This window comes from Saccostrea cucullata, unplaced genomic scaffold, assembly GCF_032062105.1.
Source record: "Saccostrea cucullata isolate Sc308-1 unplaced genomic scaffold, CSIRO_AGI_Scuc_v1 ctg175, whole genome shotgun sequence".
Classification (NCBI taxonomy): Eukaryota; Metazoa; Mollusca; class Bivalvia; order Ostreida; family Ostreidae; genus Saccostrea; species Saccostrea cuccullata.
In genome coordinates, this window is record NW_026934326.1 from 346,343 (window position 1) to 358,589 (window position 12,247).

The 12,247-nt window shown below is 35.1% G+C and overlaps 1 protein-coding gene across 1 annotated transcript; it reads right to left on the reverse strand.

Annotated features, from left to right (window-relative positions):
* Positions 1 to 3,884: 3,884 nt before the first annotated feature.
* On the reverse strand, positions 3,885 to 11,932 carry LOC134240525 (uncharacterized). Its single transcript, XM_062722624.1, has 6 exons — positions 11,841 to 11,932; positions 9,851 to 10,107; positions 9,581 to 9,743; positions 5,853 to 6,082; positions 4,855 to 5,400; positions 3,885 to 4,308 (listed from the first exon to the last, which is right to left on the reverse strand). The coding sequence occupies exons 1-6, from the start codon at positions 11,930 to 11,932 to the stop codon at positions 3,908 to 3,910; spliced, it is 1,689 nt and encodes a 562-aa protein (XP_062578608.1). The 3' UTR covers positions 3,885 to 3,907.
* Between the last annotated feature and the right edge of the window lie 315 nt (positions 11,933 to 12,247).

Genomic DNA, 12,247 nt, shown 5'->3' on the forward strand with positions numbered 1-12,247 from the left:
CGGCACACTAAAGAAAATCCTTCAAATATACGCAAAAGACGAATTAGATAAGTGGGACAAGTTGTTGCCATATTTATTATTTGCGTATAGAGAAGTTCCACAGGAGTACACGGAATTCTCTCCTTTCGAGCTGATGTATGGAAGATTTGTAAGGGGTCCTTTGACCATTCTTAGGGAAAGCATTGAGGAGGAAGGTGATGAAGATCATCACTTACAACCATCAGTACTCAGCTTCATTATAGAAACCAGAGAGAAGTTGGCAAAAATGGCAGATATTGTACTGGAGAATGAGGTAGTTAGTAAGAAAGAACAGAAAAGGTACTACGATCGAAAAGCGAGACATAGGTCATTTGAGGTTGGAGAAAAGGTACTGTACCTACAAGTTATTGGCTCATTGGAAGGGACCTGTTACTATTACGAAGAAGGCAAGTCACGTAGATTATAAGGTAAAAGTAATATAATGGGGTAACTAAGGTGTACCACGTCAACTTGTTAAAGAGATAGATAGAGAGAGATGCTGACCAGGTAGTACATGTAGCAACAGCAGTTTGTTCGCTAGACATATCAGATGACAATGAGTGGATAGGAAATCCTTTGATTGATGTAAGGGATACGGTAAAGGATGTGAAGATAGCACAGACGCTATCACAGGAACAAACAGGTGAGTTACAGAGATGTTTAGAAAAGTTTAGTAGTGTGTTGACAAATGTACCATGTAGAACTAGCTTACTGAAACATAAGGTGGTAACTACTAGTGATGTTCCTGTGTGTCAAAAGCCATATCAGATTCCAAATATGTTGAGAGACGAAGTGAAGAAGGAATTATATGCAGTGATAGAAGCTGATTGTATCTAGCAGTCAGTTAGTCCTTATTCATCACCTGTCGTTATTATACCTAAGAAAAACAAGAGTATCGGGTTTTGTGTAGACTATCGGAGGTTAAACCACGTAACTGTTTCCGATCCAGAACCTAATGCTCAAATTGAGGATATCATTGATCGACTAGGTGACTAGGCTAAGTATCGAAGTAAGATATATTTGACCAAGGGTTATTTGCAGATTACACTAGAAGATGACTCCAAAGAAAAAAGTGCATTCATCACTCCATTCGGTCATTATCAGTTCAGTGTGATGCCGTTTGCAATGATGAATTCGGCAGCCACTTTTAATAGATTGGTTAGACAAATACTAGCAGGTCATCAGGAGTATTCAGATTCCTTTATTGACGATATTATCTTCAGTAAGGACTGGCCTAGTCACCTTGAACACATTAGATTACATTAATTTTGTAGTTTTAAGATCTATTCAGGACGAAGGATTAACAGCCCATATGTGAGTTTGGTTGTAGAGAAATGGAATTTCTTTGACACAAGGTCGGAAATGGTCAGGTAAAGCCATCTTCAGACAAAGTACAGGCTATTTTAGATATTCCTGTTCCAACAAATATAAAGACGTAAGATCATTCTTAGGGTTTATGAACTTTTACAGGAAGTTTATTCCCAATTTTTCTTCTTTGTCTGCTTCACTCTCTGATCTTACTAAAAAAATACAGCCAAACACAGTCATATGGACAGGGGAACATGATAGGACATTTAGGCAGCCGAAAAAGAATCTGGTAAGTGTACCCGTACTCTGGAATCCAGACTTTACATTGGTGTTTGTGTTACAAACTGATGCAAGCGACAGAGGACTGGGGGCGGTCTTATTGCAGGAGAAGGATACAGAGTACCATCCAATTCTATATATCAGTAAAAAAAAATTACTTTCAAGGGAACAGCACTTCGCCGTTGTGGAAAAAAGAAGGCTATGCGATTGTATGGGTGGTGCAGCGTCTTCAAAACTACTTGTATAGTAAGCATTTCATCATAGAATCGGATCACAGAGCGTTGCAGTGGTTTAAGATGATGAAGTCACAGAATCCTAGACTTCTTCCTTGGAGTCTGATTTTACAAGAGTACAAGTACATGTATACAGTGAGGCATCGAGGTAAAGACAACAAATTAGCTGACTTTGTATCAAGGACGTATTAGTTGAGTCAATTTTATTTAGATTTATTTACAATATTGTTCATATTGGCAAATAAATGGGGGCGTATGTGAAGAAGTTGATTATTGTTTTGTATATATTATTTTAATTTTGTTCTAACGGGGTTCCATACTTTTGAGACTATTTTGTTACGAGTATATAAAGGGACCGGTTTTGTCAGGGTGGTCAGATCTAGTTTGGTGTCCGGTAGCGTGACCAGCTGGAGGTGGTCACCCTGGAGGTGCGCTGTTTAATTGCTGTTTCCCCTGCATGATTTATACAAGTGACGAATATTTTTCGGTGAGATATATAGCACCGAATGTAAACGCCTAAAACGGGAAGCCATATAATTTGTCAAGGAGGATTATTGCAGCGTGTTTTTGCAGTTCTAGTCGGTAAGAGTGTTCGAGTAATATATATAGTTGGTTTGCTGTCAAAAGTGACGGACCTGGGGCCCGTTTTACAAAAGGACTTACTTTCATACAAATTTTTGTTGGTTATTTTTGTTGGCCAAAATATCCTCAAGATCTTTCAAGAGCAAAACGCATGTTGCCCTCGAACTTGGTCAATAAATGTATATTTTTAGTAGCCTTGACAATACCGTTCATCGAAATTAAAAACCAATATACAGAATTACCGGTCATGTATCTTAGTGCAGTCTGCTTGTGTGCCAAGTTATATTGAAATCAAACCAAAATGGAAGGAGGAGTCCCACTTTGAAAAATTGTTTACAGACGGACAGACAGCTAAACGGACGGACGATGGACGCATTACTATCGCATTTATTAAGCTCTTCTGGTCTCTGACTAGTAGATCTATCAAACTACTATATGTAGTATGAAATAAGTCATCCCAAAACGATCCAACATAATGTATTATACTGTAAAATCGCAAATTTTCGTTGGGTAAATTTTTTTAGGTTTGAGGATAAAAATATTGGTCTGTTGGGATTGAATTTCGTGGATGGAAAATGTAGTAATGCATATTTGATATATACTGAAACTCAAAAGAAACGCAACACCCTCATTTCAGGGGAAAAATAATATACAGAGTGTACGGGATATAATTATGTACCTAAAAAGTTAGGGCATCTTTAACTTTGCCAGATCATTTATTTTACGTTGAATGATTTTCTTTTTAACAGAAATCAACAATTTGCATTTTAATAAAATAGTCTGGTCCGATAAATAGAAAAAATAATTATAATAACAAAAAAATCATCATTTGGTCTAGCATAGTTTTTAAAAAAAAATCTATTTCGAGTATATGCTGAATATGCTGGCCTTCATGAAAAAGGCGTTAAAAAGGTCAAAATGGCGATTTAAAATGGTGGATATCCAATTTTTCTAATTTTCTCTTATTGTCGTTCAAAATGGAGAAATAATGTGGAAATATCTCACCGAGTGTAATGAAATCATAACTTTTGAACCGTTAGAACTAGGTTTATCATATTTCACAGTTGTACACCTTGTGACAAAAGCTTTCGTTGGGTGTAAAAATATTTGACCTTTTGATCTCGACCTTAAAAGTTAGCCCACTTTTTTTAAAACGTTAACATAGACCCTAACTTTTGAACCGTTAGTGCTAGGGCTTTCATATTTCACAGGTGTGTTCCTTGTGACAAGACCTGTCTTTGGATACCAACAATTTTGACATTGAACTTAGAGTTTGACACACTTAAAAAACTTAAAATTGACCATAACTTTTTAACCGTTAGTACAGGGATTTGTTACATCACACGCGTATTCCTTGTGAGAAGACCTTCCACTGGGTACCAACAATTTTGACCTTTGAGTAATTTTAGTTATTTCAGTGATTTTCCACACTATCGATATTCGAGATATATCGATTCAGCTAATGAATGAAAATACAGATATAAGTTTTAAGCTGGATTGTCGACCATCTCTTGCTCCTGAATTCCAGCTTTGTCCTTTTGGACATCCACTGGACATCCTCGGACATCATCAGAACGAATTCTTCTTTTCCTTTTCTTCTTTCCAGCTTTTCTGCATAGACCGTATTTAAGATGACGCATCATTATTGGTATATCGCTGATGACGATGATTCCAATGAAAAATGCGATGACTAGTGGTCCAAATATCGTCCCAACGGCAACGGCAGAGGCATGTTTATCAAAGACAGATAATCGTTTGCGAAGCTGTTTATTCAAATCGGCTTTATTGACTTTCAACTCCTTCTTCATTTTTGCTATTTTGGCTATGAGCACTTTCTTGTCCGTAATGATGACCTGATTTTTCATGCGCTCGCATGGACACATACAACCTTGAAAAAAAATGTTGGTCTCTTATAAACTTAATTTTTTAAATTTCATTTCTACTTTTCTTTTCAGTATGAAATTCTTGCATGTTCAGTCATTTTACTCATACAAAAGCATGACGTTTTACAGATGACTATACAAATATATATCTTTTAATTTTAATAGGTTGATCCATAGATACCGGAATATCAATTTAATAAAAAAAAAAAACATATCGATTGGGTAAGTGCAAGATCGATGTGCTTCTCCTTTTCTTTTTGTTAAGGACACGTACCATTCACATTTCATACGTAAGATTTCTAAGGAGATGGCCTAAAATATATTAAAATTTTAAACATTATTTTCAGGTCCCTTGGGCCACTATATGGGTTCAAATTTTCAGACACCTGTAAATTATTTAACAATTGTCAACTAAAAGTATAAGTCAAATTATTTAAAAGAATTAATTAATACTGTTCGTTATCTCCATATCCTTCTTGCACCAAGCAGGCACAATCCAGTGATATTATTGTACATTTCTACAAAATGCCTTTTGATATTTAAAAGACTACCTTTGTTCACAAAGGTAGCTGTAGTTGATTTCGTAAGATTAGTCGTTGACATGGATGAGGATACGTGTGCCGATGGGAAGGTGTCTGTTGAGGAGGATGACGATGTTACCGTGCTTGATGATTTAGGTGTAGATGTTGACAAGGAAAATGATACCAAAGTGAAGCTAACGGTTTTTAAACTTGAAGTTGTAGTTGATGGTACAGAATAAGTTGCTGATGTTGACGCCAATGTGGAGCTGACAGCTGTTGACAAAGTAGCTGAAGGTGATGTTGATACTGATGTTGAACTACCGGTTGTTGACGATGTAGTTTGGGTTGCAGGTACAGAACCAGTTGTTGATGTTGATACCGAAGTGGACCCGACGGTTCTCGTTGATTTTGTCGTAGTTGATGGTACTGTGTCCGTTGTTGATTGTAACACCGAAGTGGAGACACCGGTTGTTGACGATGTTATTGTAGTTGATGGTACGGAGTCGGCTTTTGATAGTGATGTTGATGTGGAATAGAAGGGTCTCGTTGATGTAGTTGTAGTTGATGGTACAGGATCTGTTTAGGAAAGAGATTATGATATACTTGTTGAGCCGGTATATGGTGATGTTGTAGCTGTATACCGTAGTTGATGTTCATATGAAAAATTAGTAATGACTGTTAAATGTTTGTTTTACGGTAGATACCGTGTAATTTCCTGAATTTGATAATAAGGATCAAATCACATTTATTCACTGAAGTATTATTCATGGAAAAATTTTAATAGCCTGTGATTTATGTGAAGGGGGTGGATGCTCTTTCTCCAAAATCATCTGCGCTAGCTCTGTGTTTCAGTTTTTGTGTTTATGTAGCGGATTTTTTTATGTTTATTGTGGGAAAATTAGTGAAGTTAGACACTTAACAAAAACAAACTTTGAATGGCTTATTTTGAAAAAGATGAAGCTATAGACTAAGACTATATTCATATGATAGATACTTTTGCTTGAGTTAATATATAGAAAAGATATTACCTTCGTAGCTGGAAGAACATAGAACTGGAAGTTCGGTGTCGCACGGCAATATAACAAATTTTGATACCATTGAACCATTAAACGCTACGCAGTCAGAAGTGTCGGAATTGTAAATAAGTGTTTTCCAGCCTTCTCGCCCAAAACACTGAGTCTCATTTCGAATATTCATGAAGTATCCTTCTAAAACTAGGTCATGAGCACCAATCCAAATTTCTGACCAATTTTCATTCCTTTATTCAAAAAAAGTTTTGGGTAAAGAAAATAAAATAACATTGAGATGTTTGATTAACTTAAAAAAATAACAATTCAAGGTCACAGGCACCTGACGTTACTTATTTTTCTATTAATAAAAAATATATAACCCTACCTAAGGTTTATTATTAGGTAGGGGTATATATTTTTTTTTATTAAAAGAAAAATAAGTACCGTCACTCAGGTGCCTGTGTTCCAGGTCCATTGGCCACATCGCTTATCGTAGCACATTGGCTGGGAAAAAGCCGAAATCGATCCAGTATTGAAGGGCAAAGTTAAATTTACACTACCTCTAGATGCCTTTACATCAATGTTGCTAATCATGGCTTTGCTCTTCTGAATAAGAAAAAATTAAATATTTCTGTATTTCACATTTTTCGACTTCTTCTCAAGAACCACTGGGCAAATTTAGACCAAACTTGGTACAAAGCATTCTTGGGTAAAGGGAAATTAAAATTGTTAAAATGAAGGGCCAAGCCCCCTCAAAAGGGGAGATAATCCAGAAAAGAAAAAAATAGGGTTGGGTCATTAAAAAATCTTCTTCTCAAGAACCACTGGGCCAGAAAAGCTGAATCTTATGTGGAAGCGTCCTGGGGTAGTGTAGATTCTAAATTGTTCAAATCATGACCCCCGGGGATAGGGTGGGGCCATAATGGGGAATCAAAGTTTTACATAGAAATATATAGAAAAAAACTTTAAAAATCTTCTCAAGAACCACTTGGCCAGAAAAGCTGAAACTTATGTGGAAGCATCCTGAGGTAGTGTAGGTTTCAAATTGTCTAAATTATGATCTGTGGGGTAGGGTGAGTCACAATATGTATTACAAGGGGGAAATCTGGTAAAGAACAGAATGGTCAAAGCTTCTCGGGTCAGCGATGTGGCCCATGGGCCTCTTGTTCTAGAAATATTATCTCAATTTTTATTTTTTTCTATATATATTCTCATTCTAGAGAGGAAATATATCAATGTCATACCATTTATATGAATATGTACATGTATATTTGGGTAGGAAATACAAAGAGTTGGGATCTTCTACCTGTCTTTTCCTCGTTTTCGATGAGGAAAGATTATTTCACCAGTTTTTGGAAGAATATGTATAAATCATAACAAAATGATATACATGTAGTCTAATCACTAGAACCTCAGTCCAATTTTTTTGGTTTTATACATATTTTTCAAAGTGTGTCAAGTGTCTCCATGGTTAAACAAGAGGCCCAGGGGCCACGTTGCTCACCTGAGTACCCTGGCTAAGAAAAAAGCAAAAATCAGTTTGGTATTAAAAAGCTTAAATGCATGAGTGGTCCAGACCTACTCCTAAAAGTCAGAAGGGGTAAGGGGGAAGGGGTTCAATTTAAACAAACTTGAATCTACACTATCTGGGGATACTTCCAGTGAAAGTCAAACAATGGCTTTGCTGTTCTTGAGAAGAAGATTGTTCCTTTATACTCTTATGCTAAACTTTCATTGTCCATTGTAGCTCCATCCTACCCCCAAGGGCTATGATTTTAAGAAACTTGAACTACACTACCTTGGATGCTTTCACATAAATTTGACCTGGCTTTGATGTTATTGTGAAGAAGATTTTTAAAGATTTTTTCCCTATATATTCCATGTTAAATATTGGTTGTCCACTGTGGCCCCACCCTTCCCCCTGGGGTCACAATTTGAACAAACTTGAATCTACACCACCTCTGGATGCTTCCATATAAATATGACTAATCATGGCTTTGATGTTCTCGAGAAGATTTTTAAAGATTTTTTCCTAGAGTCCCTTGTGGTCCCAAACTATTCAAGGAGGTCATAATTTGTAAAAAGTTAATCTGCACCACCTTCATATAGATGCTTCTATATACATGTAAATATGACCAATAATAACTTCACTGTTCTTGAGAAGAATTTAAAAAAAAAGATTTTTCCTATATATTCCTATGTAAAACTGATCATCTTTTGTGGAACCACCTAACCCCCGGGGGTAACGTTTTGAATAAAACTGAATCTGCACCACCTGAGGATGCTTCCATATAAATATCACCAATCATGGCTTTGCAGTGTTTGAGAAGAAGATTTTTAAAGATTTTTCCTATATATTCCAATGTAAAATTTTGATCAGCCACTGTGGCCCCGCCCTATCCCCGGGGGTCATGATTTGTACTTGAAGATAACTCCACTTGAGTTTCATCATTCCTGGCCCAGTGGTTCTTGAGAAGAAAATTTTTAATAGATACCAATCATTTTCTAATTCATAATTATCTCTCCGTAGAAGAGGACATGGCCATTAATTTGAACAAACTTGAATTCTCTTCACCCAAGGTTACTTTGTGGTAAGTTTGGTTGAAATTGGCCCAGTGGTTCTTGAGAAGATGAAAGTGTGAAAAGTTTACAACGACGCTGACTCAATTTCAATAGTCTTAGCCCATTGATGTCAAACGCGAAGATTGTCGCACAAGATTTACATGCATATTTAGCCTCCTTAGCGGAAGACACAAAAAACAGACGCGAGATTTACATGCATATTAGGCCTCCTTAGCTCCTGACCTATCGACCTACCTAATTTACATTCCGGTAGAATTATCAAGTAATTAACTCCACTAACTTTCAAAGAGTTGTCACAGAGAAAACAAATAAAAAATGGAAAATAAAAATGCGCAGCAGCACTTCCTGTGAGCAAATGTGAATCCCTTTTACACAAGAATACCTTGCAGCAAGTTTGGACGATAATATTGGCCTAGTTCTTGAGAAGTCAAAAATGTGACGTGTACAGACGAGAGACAGCAGACGCGGACAGCGAACACTCTTTGTTCAGAAAAGTTTTATTGAGCCTTTGGCTCAAGTGACCTAAAAAAGCCCTTGATCAGCATAAATTTATATTTCTCTCAAGTTTTTGTTAACACAAAATAATGCTTGTAAAAATATTTTTTTAATCTCTTATTCAGTGCTTCTTCACTATTCAGTCTAATGCTTTTCTTAAATGTATAATATTTTTAAAAATGGAGATATATTTGCTTTTAAAAAATATCTGTTTTCTTTTTTATGTTTTATTTTATAGATTTTCATCATATATACCCCGCGGTATATACCGGTATATACTTCTTATACTGGGTAAATAAATTCTAGCTAATTCAAAAAAAGTAATTTTTAATGAGATGAGAAAAAGAAAGAAAAAAAACCAAGAGCAAACTGGGTTGTCGAGACATTTTAAAAGAACTTTATACTTCTTATAGGATTTAAATATTAGTGGGTCTTTAATAAGTAGCCTTTTCAAAAATCAATGTTTCCTTATAGCAATGTGAGGTATATAATGTTAAACAGTTTTTCTCTCCCAAAATTTCAAATTTAAAGTAATTGTGCATTTATATTCTAATTTTCTTGGTTCTAATTCCTGTCACCCACCCAGTCCCGAAAAAAATGCACCCTAAAAATGAAGATACTAGGAATGAGAACAGTCAGATTCAACTGCAAGAAAAACTTACCGGTACGTTTCATACAACAACTGCAATGTCAAATTATCCGTTATTTCTGCGAAAGTTCCATTTTGTGCTTGACAATTTCTATCGGCCTTAAAGAAGGAAGTGGCTTCTTCACTTATCCAGAGCTCTATATCACTGCTAGGATTTTTTATCATCTCAGTTGTGCAATTTACTATAAGAAAAGAAAAAAGGTGCACATGATCAGTTCAGAAATCATATGTGAAAATCGGTGATTCTCTTATTTTATTTTATTTCATTTTATGATGAAAATAAACGTACATGCGATCTTTTTAGAACATATGGCTTTGTACTCAAATGTGCAAAGATCATCAAACCATCCGCTTTCATGCTTCCTAACACAATCTGCTTCCATTATCTCCGTGTTATTATAATACATCCAATTATTTGGTTGCTCATATCTTTGATTATGATGATAACACCAGTTTTTATAGACAATAGATCTATTCCTCATATCAACAAACTGATCTTCGTTATAGATATCATTAATACCAATCCAATAGTCTTGTCCAAAGTACCTGAAATACAACATGATGTATTATATAAATATTGCATGTAGTTGAGTGTAACACTGAAAATAACTAACCACAACAGCCGAGGTTGACAATAGTTTTCGAGGGGTGAAAATTTTCAATGTTACACTCAACTACATACAATATTTATTATATTATACTGAATGTTTTATACAAATACATATTACAGTGAACCGTGCGCGCATAAATTCTGCGCAGTCGCTATTTTTTGGAATATCACCCATCGTCAAGCAATGTTGACTGATGCTACACTGGAGGGCGTGGCTTCATTATTCAGCGGATAATAGTGTTTTTTAACAAATGTTTATCGACCAATCAGATTCAACTAATTTACTTGAAAGTATAATATCAATCATTAATATTGACTGTTCATGAAGATCTTAACAGGGAGATATTACACATTTATTGCATGATAGTGAGGGAAATATCAAGATCTATTATAAAGCTAAAAAAATCTCTAATGAAATACTTCCAAAAATCTAGAGAATTTTAGCATTCAATATCTTGACGTTTTATCGAAGACTGAGTTTGTATTACGTATACGAGAATGCCCGAAACATTCCGAATACGAGCGTTCGATATCGAACGCCTCGTTGTAAACCAAAAAAAGTCGTCTGGTCAAATTCTCAGAGTAAATTAAAGAAAGGAAGTGGCATTTGGGTAAGATGCAAGCTCGTTTATTTATACAGCCAACTTGTGCCAATATTCACCAATATAAGTTCAATAACCATATATTATTCAGCCAAGAAAAATCATATTCCCCAAGGGCTTCGATTGAGGGGAATATGATACATGTATTTCTTGGCTGAATAAATCTTCATGTTTCCCGCACAAGCAAAAAAAAAAAAAAAAAAAAAAATTCAAAAAATATTAACTTTCAAATTCGGCACCGATCTCAAATTCACTTTCAATTTAACGTATTTTAGTTTCCGAAAGCTTTAACACAAGTCTATGAGGCGGCGTTCTGGTAATTTAACCAATAGTATAATAATATTATTATTACTTTGCGTTAAATTTATTTATGAAACAAGTGTCTGTGGAATCTGTACACAGAGAATAAACACAGGCCCCCATTGGCAGAAGTGGGATCAAGTGCCTACGAGTACTGTAGATCACTAAATTTTCGCGACACCTTATTTTCACGATATAGTCATTGACTCTTGATTAGCGAGACAAAATTTTCACGAATTGTGGTTATTGCTCTATATAATCTTAAGGAATACTATTATACGCGAGAATTTAATTTTCGCGAGCACACTGTCTCGCGTAATTACGCGAAAATAAAGTTCTTGCAAATAAAAAGTGATTTACAGTATTAAGCATTCTTTTATTTTTAATATTCTCAAGTGGAATCACTATATTCTTTGCCGGTAATATCAACTAATCAAAGTGCAAGTAACCTCCTATTTTTGGAGTTTATTATTTGCCTACTTTAAAATTTTTAATTTATGTTCCGATTAAGATACTGTAAAATATTTTCGTGGGGTTAAATTTTCGAGGTTTGAGAAAAAATGTTGGTTCATGGTTATTTGATTTCGTGGATAAAGAACATGTTAGTAGTTGAGTATATAAAATTTTACATTTCGTGGGGAACATGAATTCATGGGTCGCTTTATCCCTCGAAAACAACGAAAATTAAACCCCCGAAAAAATTAGTGATTTCACAGTAATTTAAGATGTGAAGGAATTCCGTAACTTTAAATTAATGCACTACTTACCGTGAAAGCATCTGATCAGTTTCTTCATCTGGAACATCTGTGAGGATACCGCCGTGTATTTGACAAATTTCGTGTGCATTTAGGAAATTCATTTTCGTGTCAAGCTTCCAGAAACATCGATCATTGAAAAAAACTTGAGTCACGCTCGGACAAACATCTGTAAAAATTAATTTATTGAAGAAAAAAAAACAGAGCCAAGACAAGAAAAACATAGAAAGGAAATATGCAAAGTAATTTGAAACTCTTTTTGTTAATTGTCACAGTTTTTAATGTGACTATTTCAGATGAAAAAAAACCTGTGTTTGATCCAATAATTCATTTGGATAATAAATATTTATGGAAAACTGAAAAATTGAATTATGTGCTAGACGTAATTAAAGTGCAAAAAGGTCATATTAATTGCTCCT